The sequence below is a fragment of the Mauremys mutica genome, chromosome 1 (assembly GCF_020497125.1).
Source record: "Mauremys mutica isolate MM-2020 ecotype Southern chromosome 1, ASM2049712v1, whole genome shotgun sequence".
Classification (NCBI taxonomy): Eukaryota; Metazoa; Chordata; order Testudines; family Geoemydidae; genus Mauremys; species Mauremys mutica.
Window position 1 is genome coordinate 227,835,725 of NC_059072.1, and position 23,318 is coordinate 227,859,042.

General features: G+C 41.7%; 2 protein-coding genes across 10 annotated transcripts in view; one reads left to right on the forward strand and one right to left on the reverse strand.

Moving 5' to 3' along the window:
- AP1S2 (adaptor related protein complex 1 subunit sigma 2) overlaps positions 1-23,318 on the forward strand; it is a 53,746-nt gene that overhangs the window by 22,808 nt on the left and 7,620 nt on the right. For 2 of the 7 annotated variants that reach the window (XM_045024588.1, XM_045024507.1), the window contains one exon: positions 15,669-18,999. The exons of 2 other annotated variants lie outside the window; for them this stretch is intronic. Coding sequence is in view for 3 of the 5 variants with exons in the window: in XM_045024507.1 (XP_044880442.1) it covers positions 15,669-15,716 (48 nt within the window). In the remaining 2 variants the exon portion in view is untranslated. Of the gene's footprint in view, positions 1-10,767; positions 12,035-14,072; positions 14,082-15,668; positions 19,000-23,318 lie in introns of those variants that run through there. 3 more of the 7 variants (XM_045024649.1, XM_045024740.1, XM_045024342.1) reach the window with 2 other exon arrangements.
- The window catches only part of ZRSR2 (zinc finger CCCH-type, RNA binding motif and serine/arginine rich 2), a 28,366-nt gene continuing 24,160 nt past the window's right edge, over positions 19,113-23,318 (reverse strand). For all 3 annotated transcript variants that reach the window (XM_045024016.1, XM_045023923.1, XM_045024091.1), the window contains one exon: positions 19,113-19,508. In XM_045024016.1, coding sequence (XP_044879951.1) covers positions 19,505-19,508 — 4 coding nt within the window. In that variant the 3' untranslated portion in view covers positions 19,113-19,504. The remainder of the gene's footprint in view (positions 19,509-23,318) is intronic.

Sequence of the window (23,318 nt, forward strand, 5' to 3'; positions counted from 1 at the left end):
GTCTAAAAAAACCCAAGGTTGGTTTGTGCTCATCTTGTTTATTCTCAGGCCTCCCCAGGAAAGGGGGTTGTAGGGCTTGGGGGAATATTAGGGGGTAGTAGGAACTCCAAGTGGTCCTTTCCCTGAGTTTTGTCTAATCACTTGGTGGTGGCAGCATTACCTAATCCAAGGTACAAGGGAGAATTTGTGCTTTGGGGAGCTTTTAACCTAAGCTGGTAGAAATAAACTTAGGGGGTCTTTCATGTGGGTCCCCACGGCTGTACTTTTGAGTTCAGAGTGGGGAGGGAACCCTGACAGGCTGGTTTAAGGGAAATAGAGAATAAACATTCATAACAATGCATTTGTTTGCTGGGAATATTTTTGAAACTTAGTTGGGTAGAGCTCCATCTGAAAGCCTTACAGCACTTTTTTTCATGCAGTTAATTGCCATATGGGATTGGAGCCTTTATTAGAATTATTGGCACTTACTACATCTTATTAAAACAACCTCCAGTGTGGCCTTTATATAGTCCTACACGTCATAGGAGAGTAGTTATTTATAATGATATAGAAGATGCATATTAAATTTATATTTGAAGGACATTCATCTAGGACACGGGTTCTCAAGGGTTGTGTGACCACACTGTTTTCCCCATATTATATTGCTCAATAGGAAATGGGTCTTGGCTAGATCCTGGGTATCTGGGATGGATGGGAATTCCTAGAGGTAGTTTGGGGCTACAGTGTGGCAAGTGCTGAGTATTACTAAAATACTGATGTGACAAGAGAGTCACTTGTTTGTTTGAAATAAAACTATAAGAAGTGAGTCTTGTAATACATTCACTGAGCACAACCAACAACCTTTGTAAGTATTGCTAGGAGAACTTGGTCCGCCAGACATCACTATCAGGTTTCTATTTCTTTTTGTACTTTGTACTTTCCTATCTCTCCACTATAACAGAAGTCCTATATAAGGATGTGACCCTTATGGCTTGGCTAGTGTTAATTCTGTGATTGTAAAACTTCAGTGTTCCCTGATTTGTTTTTCTCAAGTGGATACTTACAAAAATGTTCTGTTCCAGTCTATATTGGGCAGTTAGACTATGGGCTTTTGAGGAACCTATATAATTTGTTGTCCTGTTTGGCTACTTCATGCAGTGTTTCTAGGGTGTGATGCATATTCATACATGTTGTAACTGGGACACTGCATATTCTGAGTGTCAGTAAGTGGAATGTAATCTGTGTTCTTGAGGGGTGTGTGAGAGAGCATATTCTATAGTATAGATGCAGGGTTTTTACTCTTTTGTTGTTTTTACTCAGTGTGTTACAGTAGTATGCATATGCCCCTATTAGGACCCCACTGTGCTAGGTCTGTGCAATCACATGTTAAGAGACAGTCTCTGCCATGAAGAACTTAGTCAAATTTAAGATGAGGCTACAGTTATAATGAATAGTCAGAAAACATAAGGGAAATAGTGATAGGAAAAACAATGAGGAGTCCTTGTGGCACCTTAGACTAACAAATTTATTTGGCCATAAGCTTTCGTGGGCTAAAACCCACTTCATCAGATGCATGGAGTGAAAAATACAGTAAGCAGAATATATATTATAGCACATGAAAAGATGGGAGTTGCCTTACCAAGTGGGGGGTCAATGCTAACGAGCCAATTCAATTAAGGTGGAAGTGGCCTGTTCTCAACAATTGACAAGAAGGGGTGAATACCAAGGGAGGGGAAATTACTTTTGTAGTGCTAACGAGGCCAATGCAATCGAGGTGGCCCATTTCCAACAGTTGACAAGAAGGGGTGAGTATCAGCAGAGGGAAAATTACTTTTTGTAGTGACCCATCCAGGTGATGTGCACTAGATGAATTTGAGTTTATATGTATGTAGTAAATATGTACACAAATCCCATTAGATGCATACAGCTCCCATTAAATTCAATAGAAGTTGTGCTTGCATATCTGAGAGGAGCATTTGCAAATGTTAGAGTAATGGTCATGACTTAGTTATGATTGTGACAATTTCCACTCCGAGTGTGATTTTTACCCTCTATGAGCTAAGAGGTGAAAACATTATCTAAAAGTTGTATCTCATAACAGTCACAGTGGGGGTATCTATGATGATGAGGAATAAAATTTTTGGAAAGCTTTAGTGTGATATAGTGGATGTTTACTTCCCTAACTGTAAAGCTTGTGTAAATCCTTTGGAATAGACCATTTATCAATTAACTGGCAGATGTGAGGTGTTGCATTCTAAAGGGACTGTCACCTTTGTTCCAACCAGATCAGGGAAGAGGTGAGAGTGGGTGAGGGGGAAGAAAGAGACCCATCGAAGTCTGATTAAAGTGAATGAAGATTCAGCTGATAGTTTTGCTTCCCCAGTTGAGAGTGGAGGAGGAGGAGAGGGGTCACTATTGCTGTGTCTCAGGGCTTGGCTACACTTACAAATTTGCAGCGCTGCAGCAGGGTGTGAAAACACACCCTCTCCAGCGCTGCAAATTGCGGCGCTGCAAAGCGCCAGTGTAGTCAAAGCCCCAGCGCTGGGAGCGCGGCTCCCAGCGCTGTCCATTATTCCCCACAGGGAGGTGGAGTACGGACAGCGCTGGGAGAGCTTTCTCCCAGCGCTGGTGCTTTGACTACACTTAGCGCTTCAAAGCGCTGCCGCGGCAGCGCTTTGAAGTGTAAGTGTAGCCAAAGCCTCACGCTTTCCTTGGCTGGTGAAGTGAAGACTAGGGAGATGACAGTTTTACTTCACTGTGTGCCTGTGTAAAATTTTTATATTCTTGCAAAATAATGCTTCAATTGCCTAACGATGGAACTGCAAAGAAAGTGAACAGTAGCAGCTTTGTATAGAGAAATCTCTTATGAAATATTTCCTGGTGACTCAACCTCTGTTTGTTAAATTGATCTAAGATCTGATGGATTCCTGTATAAATGTCCCTTTAAACAAAATCTTACTGTTGTAATAATTGTTTTGTTTCTTATATTTACATGGCTAGGATCTGTAAACCTGTTAATATTTCCTAAATAGTGTGTGAGTGGAATCATTAATCTATCTTCAAATGCATTTTGTCTTGATATCTCTTCCAATTGACAGTTGTTAATGAAGATTTCAATGTTAATTAAAATTTCTCACTGTTTTCCCCAAGATAGTTTGCTTCTTGGACCAAAAACTCTCCTGAAAAATGGAGTACAGTTATTACCAATTCTATACTGACTACGGATTTGTTGCTCCAGTTTTGTATTTGTTTAGACTAGGAAAAGTGGTCCAGTTTAGCCTGAGATTAGTCAACACATTTCCGCTCACAGTTTAATGCATTTCTCTCTCCTACCTCTAAACCCCTACCAGCAAAACAAAACCCAACCTTAAAAATCATCCTCTACGCTACACAGAATGTTGATCCCAAAAATGGAGCAGTAAGAGACTCTCTATGAAGTCCACTAGGGATTTCACTATTGCTATTGATTTTATGTAGAAGGTGTTCAGATACTACAGTGATAGTGTATTCATCATCATTTACTGCATACATACTTAGAGAGCTAATATCAACTTTTCCCTGATCTAGACACAATATTGCCTCAGTTTAGTAGTATGAACATCAGTTAGCTAAAAGTTGTTAACCTGTATATCTATGCTTGGGAAAAGATTAAAGTTAGGTTGGGGTTAGCTAGATATTTTAGCTAACATGAATCTCATGTGAACCACTTTCCTAATGTATACAAATCCTTAGTGACAGGCTTGGATTTTCAGAGGAGCCTTATTCGCTTAGGTTCCTTTGAACATCCTTCCCTTAAGAAAGACTGTGTCATTTGAAGTAGTACTCATGATGCATTAATTTCCAAATAAATATTTGAGAAAGAGCAATCTGAAACCAAGCTCATGTCAGGCAAAGTTTGAGTTAAATGACTAGTGATTTTCAGAGGTGGGTGGTTGATGTCACAACCCGGACAGTTGTGCTGCAACTGTACGAATACAAGTCTATTGTGAGTAGACCTAACTGCTGGGTTCCATGTGCTTCTAAGCCCACAGGGTCTGGGTAGAGTCTACTAATTGTTTCTAGCTCTGGGTCTCTAGGTTGCATTCCCAGACTCAGACCTTGGGACATAGGACTCCACAGTGCAGCCACCTAGGCCCTGAAACCAATGTCTCAGACTTTCTGAGCCCCCAGTTGCTTAGAGTTCTACCTAGGCAGTGGCTACTCAAGATTCTGGTTTAACACCTTCAGGGACAATGTGGCATGGAAGCAAGGAACATCGGTTTAGCCAAGGGATTTCTTAACCAGTTACTCTACTCGTAAAGTATTTGAGTTACAGGTCTTTGAGAACAGGCCTGTGATACATCCTTCCTGGGCCTGATCTAGTTCCTTCTGAGAGTCTGAAACTTGTCAGTGTTCAAGCTGAGCAGAGGCCTTCCTGCACATCTGGCTTACACGTGGTGATGGTCAAGTCCCCTGCTTCAGAGCAGCACCCCTTTTTAAATGGCTCTTTAAATGTTTCTTCTTTTGCCATGTGGCCAAGCTGAGAAGCTGCAGATCCATCAGCCATGCTAGTGCCCATGTGTAGAAAATTCATAATTCTATGTGTCATGGATTTATAGGATCTGTGCCATTCCCTAACATTTAGACAGTCCCAAGGAAGGATATGTTCAGTGTGCTAGACCCCCAAAGGGTCACACTCTGCCACAAGGATAGGCCACATAGCCTCAGTGACTCCAAAACTGTGCTTCTGGGCTCCAGCATTCCTGTTTCTCTCACTGTGAGCTATGTCCAGCGAGACCCACTGAAATATATTCCTGTTCAGAGACTTTTACTCCCTTCAGGGACCAATGCATTTCAGCAAATATTTGCTTTTCAGAACAGAGTAGATTTCTTCGAGTGATTGCTCATGTGTATTCCACAATAGGTCTGCGTGCTCGCCACGTGCACTAGTGCCGGCAGATTTTCCCCTAGCAGTACCCGAAGCGGGGAGCGCCCTCTGCAACCTCTGGAGTGGCGCCTGCACTGCCCGGCACGGTATAAGTGGAGCTGCGCCCTCCCCCCACCCTCAGTTCCTTCTTGCCACCAGTGAAGGTGCGTTAGAACTGCTCTGCTCCAGTGTTGCTGTAGCTCATCCCCAGAACTGTTCGTTCGTTTAGTACCTGTAGTTAGTTAGTTTAGTTAATCAGTGAGCCTGGACCAGGGCATGCTTAGGAGAAACCCATATCAGCGAGAGGTGCAAGATTTGAAAATCGTTTAAGTCTCAGACCAAAAGAGAAAGTGATGTTAGGCTCCGAGCCATTCTGATGGAGTCGGCGCTGACCCTGACCCTGGCACGCCGCTCCGAGCGGGTACCGTGCACCGCGGTGTTGGTACGCGGCGATCTGCCGCTCCCCGTCCACGGGGCATGCCAAGAAGCCCTCCCGGGACGTCTTGTCCATGCCGGTGCCTGGAGTGCCACTGATGTTGGCCCCATGCTCCAGAGGCAAATCTCCACTGGGATCTCCGCAGTCAATCACCGCCCAGGGTCCACTCGGGACAGAGTCGCAGCGGCACCAAGGGAAGTCTGGAACAGAGGCTAGGCCCATGTCAGGCAGTCCTCGATCCTCACCAGGCCCTAGGCCTCTGACTCACGTAGAGAGGAGTAGCCCGGCCCCTTCGGAACAGGCCTCTCCAGATGTCTGGATGCTGTCCACGCTTGAAGCCCTCCAGGGGCCCGGGACGTCTTGTCCATGCCGGTGCCTGGAGTGCCACTGATGTTGGCCCCATGCTCCAGAGGCAAATCTCCACTGGGATCTCCGCAGTCACCCCCGGCTTAGTACCGGTCTCCGTCGAGGGAATGTTCCCGATGCTGATCACCGCCCAGGGTCCACTCGGGACAGAGTCCACGTGGATCGCCCTTAACACCGACCAGACTCTTGGGCTGGGTTCCGTCCGGACGAGACTTGCGGCACTGATCCTCCTCAGAGAGCGGATATCGATGGGGCTGTGGCGGATGTCGTTGTCGGTTCTCGTCCCGGGGAGGGTACCACAGTCAGTCGTGGCACGGTCATCGATGCCGTTCCCGCTCGGGCTCCTCCTCCAAGTCTCTGCCAAGGCACTGCAGCCCCGGGTGTCGATTGCCGTTGCCTCGCTGTCGAGGGTCCGCCTGTCGAGGCCGTTCGCGGACCAGCCATTACTGTTGGTACCGGTCCTCCACGTCGAGATTGCGGACCCGTGATTGTCGCAGATCCTGGCACCGCCATTCCTCCCAGTCAAGAGACAGTAGCGGATCCTACACCAGCCCGGTCTCCATTTGTAGCCGTCCTTCGGGCCAGACCGGCCAACCCGGGCAGCCGGTGCCACAGCAGTTGCAGTGGCACCAAGCATCGTGGCTGGCCCAGTGGTACCAGTGGGCACTGTGGCCTCTGGCGCAGCCCCCAGTGGGAGCTCGCTTGGTGGCCAGAGCTTCGGAAGCACCATCGGCCTCCCTCTCCAGACCCTCGACAAAGGAGTCGGTGGGATGCTTGTCCTCGGTACTGTGCCTGGAGTCCGACCAGGTGGTGGATCCTCCGTGCCAGCTGACACCCAAAGCATCTCTTCGCCCCACCCGGAGGAGGTGATTGCAGCCCCGCCTCCCTCCATCCCGCAGGAGGACTTCAGGGGCCACCAAGAGCTCTTAAAGAGGGTGGCAGCAAGCCTCCACCTCCAGGCAGAGGAGATGGAGGAGCCCTCGGACTCCTTGTTCAACGTGTTGTACCCATCAGCACGGGTAGGGTGGCCTTTCCGCTCCATGAAGGGGTGGCTAAAATTTCAAATGCCCTGTGGCAAATGTTTTACCAATATAATAAAACCCAGCAGGATCTTATTCAGAAGGATAAAGCAAAGATGCCACATTTATTGTAAATATTATAATAAAGCAAAAGACAAAAGTAAACATCGTTGTTTGACTAATTCCTATTACTACTTATTCCTTATACAAACACACACACACACATATATATATATATATATATATTTTCACACAATCATTCATTCAAGTTCTGTATAGGTGTTATAGTTACCAGCCTAGAAGTTGCTCATGCCAAGTTACTGGCCAGGTATCTTGGTCATGAGGATGGAGCCGAGTCTGTGTCAGATGCACCTGATGCTCCTGGAGGTTGGCAGCAGAACCAGAGACTCAAAGTCCTCAGTCTTTGGAGTTCATTCTTATAGGAATTAATTCCTATGTTAGTCTATGGGAGCTGTTTCATCCTGCTGTGGCTGACTCAATCAGCAGATGGCACATTCCTGGTGGCTTCACACTGTCCGTTTGTGGTTCTCGTCCTTCCAGGTGATGGGGTGGATCCCAGTTTACCCTCCGGGGGTTGTCTGGTGGTCCACTTGATACATTCTTCGGCCGATGGATACTCCCTTTCTAGGCCGGCACCTCCCTAACCATTCATGCACATCAAGCATTTATCAACATACATTCCATATCTTAACCATATTTTAATTTACTGTCTCCACCACTTTCGGGGTGTGTGTTAATTCCTATGAGACTTCCGGCCCTGTAATCACAGAGGGTGGGGGTCTGTTTGTTTACATTGTATCAATTACAGCTTAAGGCTAGCATAGTGTTTACTTCAAGAACAAAATCAATTAACTTGTTTAAAAGTTTTACATAGTAATAGAGTATCTTTCACAGGACAGATACGATCAATGGTTTCTGAGGAAATTAGCTTACAAGTTTTAACAGAAGAACTAAAAGATTTTTGTACTTGGTGAAACTGGGGGGTCACTGTCAGTTTGGGGAATCACTGTTAGTACCTTTTTTAATATCCCTACACAAACACCGGCCTCGTTGGCCCCTATGTCAAAAAAGGCAGAATGTAAGTCCTTTGTACCCACTAAAGGACGTGAGTACCTATATACCCACCCGGTGCCCAACTCCCTGGTGGTTGAGTCGGTCAACCACAGGGAACAACAGGGTCAGCCAGTTCCGACCCCAAAGAACAAAGATTCTTGGAGGCTGGACTCTTTCGGAAGAAACATTTATTAGTCTTTGAGCTTCCAGTGACGAGTGGCAAACCATCAGGCCCTCTTCAGTCAGTACGAATTTAATCTGTGGGGTTCCCTGCCTAAATTTGGGGTCTCCCTCCCGGAGCGCAATAAGGAGGAGTTCAGGGCGCTGGTGGAGGAAGGGGCAATGGCAGCTTGGGCTTCTCTGCAGGCTGCCTTGGATGCTGCAGTCACTGCTGCATGCACAATGGCCTCCGCGGTGTCCATGAGAGGGACGTCATGGCTTCTGCTCTCCGGGCTCTCCAACGAGGTGCAATCTTCCATGCAGAATCTCCCGTTTGATGGTACGGGACCCTCATGGGCCTGGCGGTAGCTCCACCATGGCCATTGCCGCTCCGCCCGAACTTGCTCTCACAGGACCAGAGCTGCCTCCTCCATCCCAGCCTAGCAGCTCTTCATCTTACAGTGTGGCTGCTCAATGGTTAGGTGGAGAGGAAAGCACGTGCTCAGAGCAAGTTCAGCGCATCCTCCTTCAAAGTAGACGGCCCTCCACTTGCCATGCTTATTTGGTGAAGTGGTCCTAGTTTTCTAAGTGGGTGGCAGACCAGGGTGTCTCCCTGGTGACTGCCCCGATCCAGCTTATCCTTGATTACCTCCTCCACCTGAGGGCCCAGGGCCTGGCGCCCTCGTCTGTCAAGATGCACCTGGCGGCCATATCGGTCTTCCATCTGCCGGTGCAAGGACACAGTGTTTTCCCATGTTATGACTGGCCAGTTTTCCTGTATTCTAGACCCCTGGTTCCACAGTGGGACCTAAACTTGGTGTTGGCTCATCTCAACCTCTATTTAGTTTACATCTGTTTTGGGTTGGGCAATGAGAAAGGTCTTGAAGTTTGAAAACTATCATGCCACACCATTTTTACTGATTTTATCAGCGCAGTTAATATCTGAATCAGAATCCATTAGAAGTTTAAACCAACCCACATACCACTTGGTTGTTGCTCTCCTACCAATGGTATATGTACCATAGTTTTAGAAGTGCTGAATTAGTAAAATTCACTTGTTTATATTCAATTTCTAAATAATTGGTGTGCTGCAATGTTTGGGTTGCAAACATTGCGGAGTAACGATACTTCCTCAAGAATGGTGTCCATGGAAATTGGGAATTATACATTTTTATTTTTTATTTGTTAAAACATTTGACATTAAAATGAATTGAAGATATTTAAAGACCAGCTATATGGGGGGGTGTTACAGATAAGATTAGCAAGTGTGGAAGTTTTTCTTGTAAGTATTTCCATCCCTTTTTAAGAATTTTGCTTGTATTGAGATTTATTTTCTTGGTGACTTCTGGAACAGAAAGTGAAATAATGTCTTTAATTGGCATACAGTAAAGGGTAGTAACTGACAGGGCGATTTTCAAAAAATGCCTGACGGCCTGAAAAGTAAATGTCCTGTCAACTTTCAGTGGGACTTCTGCTCTTAAATCCCTTCAGTACTTGAAATTCTGACCCAAGTGTCCTCAAAACATCATAATGCATTGCAAAAAGTGAACATGTGTTGTGAATGCTGTGTGGGTTTTAACAATATACTGCAACTGAAGCAGTTTTTCTAATGTTCTAATGTTTCATATTCTTAATGCCGTCCAAGAGCAAACTGTAATGTTAATAATCGAGAGTGTTTTCAGTGAAATAGTAAGATTTAATCTGTGAAAAGTTTTTGATCACGACACTGAGTTAGGGGAGTCTTGCAATCATTAAACAAAAGTGCCTTTTTGAGAGGAGGGGATCTTGATAGTATCTAGCCCCTCTTCATGAGACGTACACATTTTAAAACCACAGAAAAATGAATTGTTGCGGCTGAACCTCTTGGAAGTACAAATGGAATTCTAATACTTGTAGAATATTCCTTTAACTTCTATTAACAATTTGTACTCTGCTGTAGATGATAACTGTAAGGAAAAACATACCACACCATCATTTTGGTAAATTTTGTTGAAATACAGTTCCTTTTTGAGTATCTGCTGATTAAAATATTTGTACCTTCAGGGACAGGGTTCACACTACAGAATTTTTTGATAAAATTCTTATCTGCACTATCATCGTTTCAAATGCACTGGTATTAGTATGCAGAGCCCTTGTGTGGGCAAGTCTGTTGGCTGGAACTGGTGCAGATAAACTGTTTGGTAGTACCAGCCATAATCTGGATTAAGGTAGTTTATATGGGTCCTTTCCACATGTAATGCACAGTAGAAGATCAGATAAGTTTATAAAGCTCTCAATATCCAAACACAAACATTTTCGTAGCATGTAGTATTCATAAAGGAGCTGTCCTAACAGTTTAGAAGGCAGTCATCAATCTGTGAATGAAATTTGTGGTACTTATATAAAGGACAAAAAAAAAGGCCACCTCTTCTCAAAAAAACCTCAACAACCCCACTTGAAATAATGATGACAGTGCTGTGTCTACATGAAGCATTTTTGGAAATTTCACTGGGACAGTGCTGTTACTGGTAGCAGTGGTGGAAGAGCTAATGCAGATAGCTCTCCAACATGATGTAACCCATGTCTTCTGGATCTGCTTATATTAGGTCTAGATGATATAGAAATGTAAATGCCTGTGCCCTGTCTTAATGCTCCCAGCATTATATTACCAGTGAAGGAGCATTAATGGTAGTACAATGGTAAAATATTTCCCCCAAAGGGCTAGTGGAGACAAGGCTAGTGTGTAGTTCTGTATTAGAGATAGTATTGTAAGAACCTTTTGGCAAGAATATTTGTGTATCTGTCCAGCTGTGTATTATGTGTAAGAATGTATACATTTCTTTTTGTAGCCACGTCATGAATACTTTAATGTCCCAGTGTACTAAATGACTTCATTCATCATGCATGCAGCATTTCAGAGAGGAGATAGACCTGACTTATTCATGGCAGAACCTTATCCTCAGCTTGGTGAAATCAGTCATCTTGAACACAGTAGACTATACCACAACCATTATCTTTGCTGTTGTACTTTCCTTCTCTCCTTTTGTTTGTGTATTCTCATGTCTCATCTTGATATAACTTGTTCTTGTCAGCATATGATCTCTTATTGTGTGAACAGTTCCAAGTCTTATGTTTAACATTTGTGTGAAAGTCATTCAGCTCGAATAAGTACATACTGTAACATTACTTAATCTTTTAAATATTTTAGCTGTGGTGTTACTTAAAAATACATATAAAATTGTAGTATACATCAAAAGTGTATAGAGAGAAACTAGTAATCCCATGGAATAGTGTAAGGCTTATCTTTTTAAAGTGTGTATAGAATATATACATACATATGTATTAGCTTTATGTATAGTTGTAATACTGTATACATCTCTAATGAAAAATGCAAAAGTAAAATGCATTTTCCTCTACCTTTACTTTTAATTTCTTTTGTAAGTATTTGTTGGGACAGTGGTGATTTACTGTGTATGTATAGAGGTAGCGGGGAGAAAGTTATGCGTGATCGTTGGCATTTAAGATAGATAATGTTTTTGTACTATCACAAAATCTCAAGAGTTCTAACATTCTGATCTGTGTTTAAAGGTTGAATACACTTGAGCACTTGTCCTCCTTTTATAGTAGTAGTGATTAAAATTGTTACCCAAGTACATTCCTTTGCAACCTAATACTTCACAAAGTTTCAACTTTTTGCTTTTAATATTCAGTCATTAATACCATATTAAAATCTTAATGTTCATTAATCAGTATTTGTAATTTGAAATAAGATGTATTGAATCACAAAAGGAAGGCTGCTACTTTAAAGATTTCTATTAAAATAACTATCCTGAGTATATGCAGATCCAAGATGAAGACACATACTTCACCCTATATTGTCCACTAAAAGTGAATGTTGTTACATTATATAGAGCTGTTTTATCTTTAAGGCAAAGATTATATTCATTTAAATAGAAAGGAAGTGGTTAAATAAATCGACAACAAACACTTTAACATGTCAGAAGTATTTCATATATGGTAATGCACTACATTTTAAATGTCTATCTGACTTTAAAAAAATTGGGAACATAAAAGGGGAATTTTTGGATTTAATTTGCAGCATTCTGGGATGTTATAGAAAACTAGATCATAGGGGTGGTTTTCCACTTCCAAGTTTGTTACTCTTTTTTGTAAGACATTAACAGTTTGTGTGAACATGTGCAGTTGGTTAATGCTACTTTAATCTGCATTCTCTCATGACTATTGGCTTATAATGCTATGCACTGAGCTGTAACGAGATGCTGTTTCTCTTGTTATCTGTATACAGCTGCTTGCTTTTAAATGACTAGATAATGAATTGGCTTTCCTGGCATGTCTGAAATAAAGTATTGCATGCATTTCTGTCTCATGTGAATGGCTTTTTTTCTCAACTCTTGGTTCTGGTATTTCAAATGTGTATTTGTTACCTCTGTTAAATTCTGTATTGCAGATGCCTTATAAAATGTAAAAAACATTCCATAACAGCTAGATAAAAATGTATACAAATGATTTCTAAATCTAAAAAACACAAATAGAACTAAATATGGCATAGATCTTGTCCATGTTGTATTTAAGTCTTAAATTGATTTCTAAAGTTCGTAACAAAATGTTTAAAAATATCAAGGCATCCTAAATTGGAATGATGAAGGCAGTTGGTAAGAATTCAGGATAAAATGTATCTGTCACAAGACTATCACTTATCGCTATTGTACAATAAGCATACATCATGATTTACTCATGAGGTCTAGTTCTAGATTTTTAATAACGCAATATCCAATCAAATGCCATTGAATTTTATTTGAGCCATGAGTGAAGCAATGTGCTTAACTACACAGGATCATTTTATTGGGAATTTGAATATACAGTGGCAGAAAAGTTCCTTAGTGTACAAAAATTGAAGTGGCAACATTAATCAATAGTTACCATGTAGTTTATTGTGAAAGAAGTATTTTTTGGTCATTTAGGAAATAATCAATTTCACCTCTGTAGTTATAAGTTTTCAAATCCATTATAATTAAAAGTTAGAATCACAGAAATGTAGGGCTGCAAGGGACCTAGCAGATATCAAGTCCAGCACTCTGCCCTGAGGCAGGACCAAATAAACTTAGACTATCCCTGACAGATGTTGAAAAATTGCATTAAAATAAACAGGATAAATTTGGTCATCAAGCTCCCACAAGCTTGCATGAGAATTTAACAGTTCTGTTTCTCTTAATCCAACCATAAGAATAAAGTTCAACCCTCATTTATTATAATAAATGCTTAAAATTGGTGCACAGGGAAACAGATACTTAAAAAGACACTCAGCTCATTGTTTTAATATACTTTTCAAATTGTTTTTGTTCTGTAATATTCTCAGAGCATGAAAATGCTATTTATTTTCTCACCAGTTTTGATATTTCGTTTTAGAATCTCTTCTCTCCCCCTCCCCCCCATTATGGAGTAGAAATTTGCATAAGTATTTTTAACATTTTTATAATTGATAGTATGCCAAGGCTGTTTCACACCAGCTTCCATGTCAGTACGGGTCTGGGAATATTTTAAATACTGCTTCAGTGGGAAAACACATCTGCGGGTGTCACATGGGTGGAAGTGAGATTTTATGTCCTTGGCTTTATTAGAAAGGGGGAATTTTTAATTTTATTGAAAAGTGGGTGGATTGAAAAAAATCCACAGAATTTTGTCTAATCAGATTGTAATAGCGTTGAGTGATTTTCGTCTCCTTTTCGTACTTAATTTCCAGCATTATTGATGGAATTGTGTATACATTGAGGGTAGAATGGACCTCTTGGGTCAAATGTTGGGCTTAAGCTACTCAACAGTGTCCTTTCAAAGTACAAAGATACCTGTTTCAAGTGAAGTGGAACTGTCTTAATATTTAAATCAGTGTATACACATGCGTTAATCTGAAGATTAAAAACTTGATCATTCTACGTGTGACGCATGTAGAGATTAAATTACTCATTTCTGAAGTGTTAGTGTTACAATACTAAACCACTTGAGTCAAATAGGTACAAGACTAGTAAACTGACACTTTTAAAATGGATCTAAATATTCTGTAAAACTAAAGTCTCTGAGGATTTGCTGCTTAATTGTAATCTTTCTTTTTCTTGCTTCATGACATGCCTTGTCTTAGGATGCTAAAGTAAGTTTGTTTTTGTTTTTCATTCTCTGGGTGCTTTAAAATTACACTGGTTTTGGTTTCATAAAGACAGTGTCTATTTTCATTGACTATGATGATGTTGCTAGTAATTGTGGAAATGGACAGCACAATCTTTCTAATTGGCTAGATCTTCTTCCAGTTGCGTAAAAATAACTCTTCAAATTCCCTAAATGAAAGTCGGATATAGACTTTAGTACAGTAACTCCTCACTTAATGTCCTCCCACTTAACGTTGTCACTGCTCAATTAGGGAACATGCTCATTTAAAGTTGTGCAATGCTCCCTTATAATGTCGTTTGCTTGCCTGCTCTGTCCAGTGCTTGTAAGAGCAATGACTTTACAAAGGAGCATTGCACAAGTTCCTCTTCTCCACCTCCTCCCTCTTCCTTCCCCCACAGCTAAACAGCTGTTTGGCGGTGCTTAGGACTTTCTGGGAGGGAGGGGCAGGAGCGGGGATGCAGCTGCTCCGGAGAGGAGGTGGAGGTGGAGTGGGGGTTGGAAGAGGTGGGCCTGGAGTGGAGTGGGGACAGGAAGAGGTGGGCCTGGAGCATCCCCTCGCAAAGTCGGCACCTGTTCTTCTCCAGGGAAACTGTCACTGCTGCTGCGAAAATGCTTACTAGTGTCCTTGCCTGCAGCGGGCTGTGCCTGTGTGGGGTAAGCCAGGGGCACTTCCCAACCATAGTACAGCACTGTACAGTATATAATGTCTTTTGTCTGCCCCCCCAAAAAAAAATTCCTTGGAACCTAACCCCCCTCACTTACATTAAATCTTATGGGAAAATTGGATTTGTTTAATATTGTTTCACTTAAAGTTGCATTTTCAGAAACATAACTACAACGTTAAGTGAGGAGTTACTGTATATATAAAATATATTAAACACTTATTTGCTTTATTTGGTACAGGGAAAAAGTCTTCATTGAAAATTTAGTGCAGTACCTTTAGGAAAGAACTGGTTCCAGAAGTTTATACCTGGCCTAGAATACTAGAGCCCCAAATCTTGGGCTTCCCTTCTCTTCAAGATTGGCCATTTCATCCTTCTCAAGTAGTTTTTGTCCAGTATACAATAGTGTCTCTAGCTGGGAGGGCTATTTTGAGAATTAATACTGTTGATTTTGCCTGACTAGGACCTGTTGCTTCCAAAACTTAGGAATTTTAAAGGATTTAAAGGATATTGTATCTGTACAGTACATCAGCCATTTCATTTTTACGTGAGGGATTTTTGGAGCTCTCCATAAAATATCACAAAATGAAATAATGTCAAATCCATTACAGATTTTTTAAAAATTCATGTCTGTTTTACTAAGTTGTGACGTGTTCCATGATGGAACGTCTGATTTATTTTCTTTTTAGTGTTAAGGGGTCATAAAGCTTACAAGCCATCCCTATAAACCATGGCAAACTTCTTAATAGTCCTTTTAGAAATGCATCTGATGTCATACATATAAACCCTCACATTTTCCCTTATGATTTTTTTAAATTAAGCACTTTCCATATTAACTTTCCACATATGAGCTTGTTTGCTAGGAGCACAGGATCTGTTTACCACTGTCTCAAATTTTCCCTCCACAGGAAGCAGAGACCCCACGTAGTGTACTTGAAGAAATTGGACTCACATAAATCTCCTCTGAAGTCTCCTGGTGTTTCACATACTGTAAATGTCCACTGCCATCATTTTAATGTTTAGCTAATGGTGTAAGATGCTGTTTGTCAGTATTACTGTTTTGCTAAATTGCTTCATTCAGGCCTACAAGAAAATATCCCATTTAAAGTTTAAAAAAAGGGAACAAAATTGTAAAACCTCCAAAAAGGATAAAAGAAAGGGATTTCAATTCAAGACCTCTCTTTGGTGCATTTGAGAAAATCATAGGTGACAACTTCATTAATTATTCTGTTTAATTAGCAACCGTGACTTAAGGAAACAAATGAATCAGCTTCAGTACATTGTCATGTTTAACAGAAAGGAAAGTACATGTGACAACTTTAAATGTGAAATGTAACAATGTGGAACTTGGTTTTATGCAACCAAAGACTTATTTGTTCATCTACATTTTATGTCAACATTTGTGAAAAATCTGCTTTTTTCAGTTAATACAGAAAGATTGGGAATTAACTGTTTACTATGGAATTTTTTTCATTACACCAAAGAACCCTAGTATGATCTGGATATCAAACTGGTATGAGCTGTTAAGCTGGCTTCATTTTTTAGCAACAAAGCTGCAGCCAGACCATTTGATAGAAATGGAAGTATTCAATACAAAGATTTTACACAAAAGTACATGAGTTAATGTATTATAAAGGGAATACAAATTATTTTTTACAGCCTGCATATTGGAACCATCCTGTTTTTAACATCAGTATTATTGCTTAACCACTGTAGACTTATACCTAGATTATGTACTTTGCCCTTCTGACTATTCAGATGAGTAGATAATGTAAAATATGCTGGGGTAGCACTTGACATCATGGAGAGGAGGGGATAACTTAAAGGGAAAGTTAAAAATGTGCAATTTAAAATTTAGGGAGAGAAGGCGGGTGTGGTAATATCTTTTATTGGACCAACTTCTGTTGGTGAGAGAGAGAAGCTTTTGAGCTTACTACATGTCAGGTCTGAGAAATGTACTCTGAGGGTCACAGCTAAATACCAGGTGAAACAGGTTGTTTAGCATAAGTAGTTAACACACATTTCAAGGGACCATTCAAGGCAAAGTGGCCCATTAACACCCCTCCAGTCATAGGGGGAAACAGAAGGGGGAGAAGGCAGCTGGGGGAGGGTTGTTAGTCCTGGCAGAACCTTCCCAAAAGTGTGGGGGGGAGGGGCAGGGCTCCTGTCCCCCTGTGGCTCTGCCTGAGGCCCTGCCCCCTGCCAAACTGGAAGCTGGAGCAGGTTGGGAGCCATGGACTCTCCACCTGCTGGGGCTTGGGGAACCCCTAGAGCAGCTCATGGTCTGTGTCCCTGCCCTGCGGGCCCCCTGCCCAGGGTAGGTGGAGGGCGCATGGCCCCCCACACTGCCCGCGTGGCTTTTACCACCCAAGGGATAGGGCCTCAGAGCTGCAGCCCGGCTGTGGGAAGAGCCACACAGCCAGTCAGCTGTGAGGGGCTGTGGACCTTTCATCTGCCCTGGATGAGGGGCCCAGGGCTTCTCTTTGGCCCCCCACCCTGGGCAGGTGAAGGGTGGAGAATCAGTGGTGCAGCACCCCCTGCTGCCCAGGCTCCCCATCTGGGCTCCAGCTGCTGGCCCTTGCTCAGGGGGCAGGGTCTTGGGCCCAAGAGGAGGGGCAGGGACTGTGGCAAAAAGTGGACAGGACAGGCCCATCCACTTTCAAAAAGTGTGAAGACCATAGCGCCGCCCCCCCCCCCCAGTTCCAGCGCTGATGTTGTTAGTGGGTTATAGATTGGATTTATGGTTTATTACAACAGTGACAACATGGGTGAAAACTTTTCTCAAAGCGATCACGCTATAGCTGACCTGTCAGTCCTCATCCTCAAAGGAAACCTGCACAACACTTTCAAAAGGTGAGCCTGGGAGCTTAAAATTCATAACTCTGCTAGACACTAAAACTCATGGACTGAACAGACACTCTGAATTTATGGTTTATAACAACAATCTATATCCACTAACAACCCCCCTACCCAAGCTGCCTCTCCCCATATTTCTTCCTCCCTTAGAACTGGAAGGGTGTTGTTATAAACACCACCCTTCCAGTTCTAAGGACCATTTCACCTTGAATGGTCCATTGAAATACGTGTTAACTGCTTATGCTGTCTGTTCCACATTGTGTTTAGCTGTGACTTTTCAGTACATTTCTCAGACTGGAAGAAGAGCTCCCTGTAAGATCAAAAGCTTCTCTCTCTCTCACCAACACAGTTTGTCCAATAAAAGATATCACCTCATCCACCTTGTGTCTCTAAAATTCTGCGACAGATATGGCTACAACACTGCATATAACAATTTAGAAGTTTTTATTTTGAACCCTAGAAACAAGGCTTTGCATTTACTGGTATTTTATGGTATGCTCAATGGGGGCATAAGCATTTTAAAAATCTTTTAACCTGCTTCATTGATATACATTAATGTCCTGTCACCGTACATGCAGGTGACATCCATTGTGAAATTACTAAGCTTAAGCAAACACAAGTGTTTGTATTCAGTACCACTAACCTAATTTACACTGAAGTCCTATTGAAAATTACTGAGTGAGTTTCAGCATGTAAATGAACAAATAATCAAGGGTAATAGACCACAAAATGTACTTTGTTCATTTATTTTGACAGTTATAGGTGTTTTGCAATATAGTCTACACCTTAAAGTGTTTAGTCTTATGAGATCTCTGTACAGAACTCTGTTCTGTTGCTGAGAAGTTAGTGCCATTTTTTTCTGCAAATTATGTGTGGAGTAGCAAAGTTCTACTGTGTGTATCTGCAGTGATCACAAGGTGAGTGTTTTTCTAAGCTTGCTGTTAAATGGGAACTGACCATAGGCTCCATAACAATTTAGTTCGCTCACTTGACATAAGCAGTACCACACATTTACAGTATTCATATCCACTCATGTCATGTACAGAACACAGGCCTCTCAAGTCACTAGAATATCATGTTTGTATAAGGTACACAAGAGCCCTGTTATGCATTTCACTCATTTAGAATATGCAAAAAAAGATGAGATACAACTGGTATGGGATAGCCTGCTGTTTGTGCTGTTGAAGTGAATGAATTTCCTTCATTTAAAATGTCAATCTGAAAGCAGTTTTATGTGTGTTTAAACAAACATGTTTCTAAGGTTTACGCTGTCACTTGTATGTGCTAGGCTGGATTAAGCTTTGTTGTGATTGTGTCAAAACCTGTGACCACTGTCTTAGTATCACATTAATTTAATTGTAATAAATGTTCATTTTTACACCATTGCTGTTTGCTTATATATAATCAAAGGTTTAATATTTTTGCAGGGGGAAGGAGAGGATAGGTAAATCTTTTAGTGATAGGAAAAAATAATGCACAATTAAACATTACATCACTTGATTTGCAACAAACTTTATTAAAAAAGTGTAATGTATACTCACGATTCCATTTATTTACAGCTATTCACACTTTTACAGAAAACAATAAGTTAGCAGGTAATTGAAAGCTTAATCACATTAAACACTTTACTGTAAAGAAACTTCATCTAAATGAATATTCAGTTTAGCTATAGTGCTATTTCACTTGAGAATTAAAGCCAAAAACACACTAACTGAAGGTGTTTTGGATAATACAAACTTAGCATTCAATTTCTTGACTATAATAAAGGGCAGTTCAGTACAGCATACACAGTCCTAATTTCAGTGAAAGTGTTTCTCTAACTGGGAGAAGCCGTCACTCATTTTTCAAAAAGTGAGCACTAAGATTCTTGTCTGAATTCCACTTGGCTTTACCTGAAGGAAGAAAGAAGTTTGGAAAATCATTAGTAACTTCACTTTAAAGGGTTTCTGCCAAGGATAAGATGAAAACAAGCTTAAGTGCAGGAGTAAGTTTCTCTACGTAATCGTCCTTTTCTACTCCAGCTATTGCCATACAGTTTGTGTTGTGCTTGGAATACTGAGCATTGGACTCTAACAGAATTTTCAAGCTGAATGCCTCGCAGAATATTTTTCCAAGTGTTGAAGGATAGCCTGTGAAACAGCATTGAGGGGTATATATCAACCTCAAGCTAACATCACTTCTCTGATTTATAAGCAGGGTTCTGCTAATTCTGCTGTGCTGCAAAATTTTCCTCTCTGGGCCAGCTGCCATGGAAATCTAGTTTTCCTGGCAGTTTGGACTCCATCTTTTGATCTCATTTGGTACCAGGACTGTAAAAGTTTTTTGTTCTACCTGCTTGATTTTACTTGTCTTATAAAGCAGGAGGATGTTCTGTTTTGTATTCATATTTCAGTGAAGTGATAAACCAGCATCTGTACAAGGTTGTGTCAGACTTCTCTGTCCAGGGTATCGTGAACTATTGCTGCCACTTCTGTGGCTAACTAGAGAACTTGAACATACACCCTTGCACCCTACCTCCTCTTCTTCCCTCAAAGCTACCCTCTCCCCAAAAAATAGTTGCTTTAGCCACTTGTCCCCCTCCTCTACCAATGTGTTCTCTACTTGCTTTCCTTCCCATTCATATCCTCTGAAGCTGGAACAAGGGTGAGGGGCATACGGACTCCATACTTTATAAGAAGGGACACTGAAGAGGTTCATAGATAAGGCCCTGAGAGACCATTATTATCTAGCCTGACCTGTACAACACAAGCCATGCCACTTTCCTGCATTGATTCCTGCTTTAACTAGAGTATGTGTCAGAAGAATCCAGTATTGATTAAAAATGCTAGTGATGATCTACACTAGCCTCTGTTTGTCAGAGGGTGGAGATGGATGGCAGGAGAGAGATCACTTGATCATTGCCTGTTGGGTTCACTCCCTCTGGGGCACCTGGCATTGGTCACTGTTGGTAGACAGGATACTGGGCTAGATGGACCTTTGGTCTGACCCAGTACAGCCATTCTTATGTTGTTCTTGTGCTAACTTATGCAATGGTTAATTACCCTCCTTGTTTAAAAACTGCATCTTTATTTCTAGGGCTGTTGATTAATCATAGTTAACTCATGCAATTAACTCAAATTAATCACAGTTAATGGCAGTTTTAATTGCACTGGTAAACAATAGAATACCAATTGAAATCTATTAAATATTTTGGATGTTTTCCTACATTTTCAAATATATTGATTTCAGTTACAACGTAGAATACAAAGTGTACACTGCTCACTTTATTATTTTTTATTACAAATATTTGCACTGTAAAACTGATGTATGAGATTAACTGAAAAATACTAAGTACTGTAGTGCAATCTCTTTATTGTGAAAGTGCAAGTTACAAATGTAGACTTTTTTTTGTTTTGTTACATAACTGCCTTCAAAAACAAAACAATGCAAAACTTTAGAGCCTACAAGTCCACTCAGGCCGCCTTCTTGTTCGGCCAATCTCTAAGACAAACAAGTTTGTTTACACTTATTGGAGATAATGCTGCCCACTTCTTATTTACAATGTCACCAGAAAGTGACAACAGGCATTTGCATGGGACTCTTGTAGCTGGCATTACAAGGTATTTACATGCCAGATATGCTAAACATTCATATGCCCCTTCATGCTTCAGCCACCATTCCAGAGAACATGCTTCCATGCTGATGATGATCATTAAAAAAATAATGCTCTAATTAAATGTGACTTTACTTCTTGGGGGAGAATTGTATGTCTCTGTTTCTGTTTTACCTGCATTCTGCCATATATTTCATGTTGTAGTAGTCTCAGATGATGACTCGGCACATGTTCATTTTAAGAACACTTTCACAGCAGATTTGACAGAATACAAGGAAGGTACCAATGTTAAATTGCTAAAGATATCTACAGCACTTAACCTAAAGTTTAAGAATCTGAAATGCCTTCCAAAATCTGAGAGGGATGAGGTGTGGAGCATGTTTTCAGAAGATTTAAAAGACATGTCATCTGGAATGGTGGTTGAAACATGAAGGGACATATGAATCTTAGCGCATCTGTCATGTAAATATCCTGCAACACCGGCTACAACAGTGCCATGCGAACGCCTGTTCCCACTTTAAGATGAGGTGAACAAGAAGTGAGCAGCATTATCTCCTGCAAATGTAAACAAACTTGTTTGTCTGAGTGATTGGCTGAACAAGATATAGAACTAAGAGCTTTGCTTCTGAGAGCTGCTGACATGCAGTATAGTTCCAGTTTTTATTCGTTGAGGCAGAGTACAATGAATGACATAGCACTGAGACAGGTGTCTCTTACTGTTGAACAACTGTGTAGCCTATAATACAATAATTGTGGTAATGCACAGGATGGTCATCATCTGTGCTGAGAAAATGACTCTTCCCTTTAAGCATGAAAGGCAAAAGTTAGAGCTGAAAGATTACCAAAAATGTTTTAAACATGTCCTGCTCCTGCCAGGGCTGGCACCAGCCAAGCAAGCTTGTGCTTGGGGCAGCAGATTCTAAGGGGTGGCATTCCCTCAAATTTTTTTATTTATTTTGCTTCACTGCTTTGGCTGCCCCACAGGTTTTTTTCTTTTTGGTTCACCGCTCTGGCTGCCCTGTAGGGGGTGGAGGAGGGGAGCACCCTGCTGGGAGTGGGCTGCACCCTCCATCTGCCCCAGCTGGTGCCAGGTCTGTAGCAAGCCTGGCAGGGCAGCCCGTGTCCTTCCCTCCCCGCTGACTGGAGCGGAGCCCTCCCAGCAGGCAGCACAGCAGAAGCCCTGGCCGCCCCCCTTCTCTGCCCCTGCCTGGGGCACGTCTGCAACACTGGGAGTCCCCCTGCACTCGCGCTCTGGCCACCCTGCACATGTTTTTTTTGCTCTGCTGCTCCGGAAGCCCTGCACGTTTTTTGTTTGGCGCTGCAGCTGCCTTGCAGGTTGTTTTTTTGTTTGCTTGGGGAGGCAAAAAAGTCAGAGCCGGCCCTGCCTACTGCTATGAACTGGAGAACCAAGAGGGCCAGAAGAGATGAAGGACCTGATTTTCCACTACCCTGCATCTGGCTCAGTAACTTTCAGCTTTTCTCTGAAGTATAGCCATGAAATTAGTGAAATGCTCTGAAGAAATGCAGCAACAGTACAGGAGCCCTGTTTAAAGTAGACTCCACCAGAATTATGTCTCACTTTGGGTGGGATCTTGTCAATAGCCTACACTCACTATAGACTGCTTCAAATGCCCTTATTTCGGGGGGGAGGGTCTGAGATTATAAGCTCCAACGAGCAAGGACTGTCTCTGTATTTGTACAGTAGCTAGCACACTGGGGCCCTTCAGTGCTACTGTCATATTCCTTCAGGCTAACACATGATAGGAGCTATGCCAATACTACTGCATTTTGTGAAGTCTTCATGAGCTGTAATGGCAGTAGAAATACACATCACAGAAAATCCATCCTCTGAATTTAGTTTGTTATTGAGCCCCTTTTGCTATTTCCCTTGCAAAATTTAAGCTTACATTTAAAAAAAACCTTTGGTTTTGATTTCAAATAAAAATAATCACTCACTAAGCTGTAGTGTAATTACAAAAAGCCATGCACATGACTGTTTGGTTCTGAAGCCTTCTCACACACTCAGACCTCACTTAAGTGTTATGGGAAACAGTAGTACTGAAGCATGAGGTATGAAAGCAGTTGGAAAATGACTGCTAATACCTCAAAG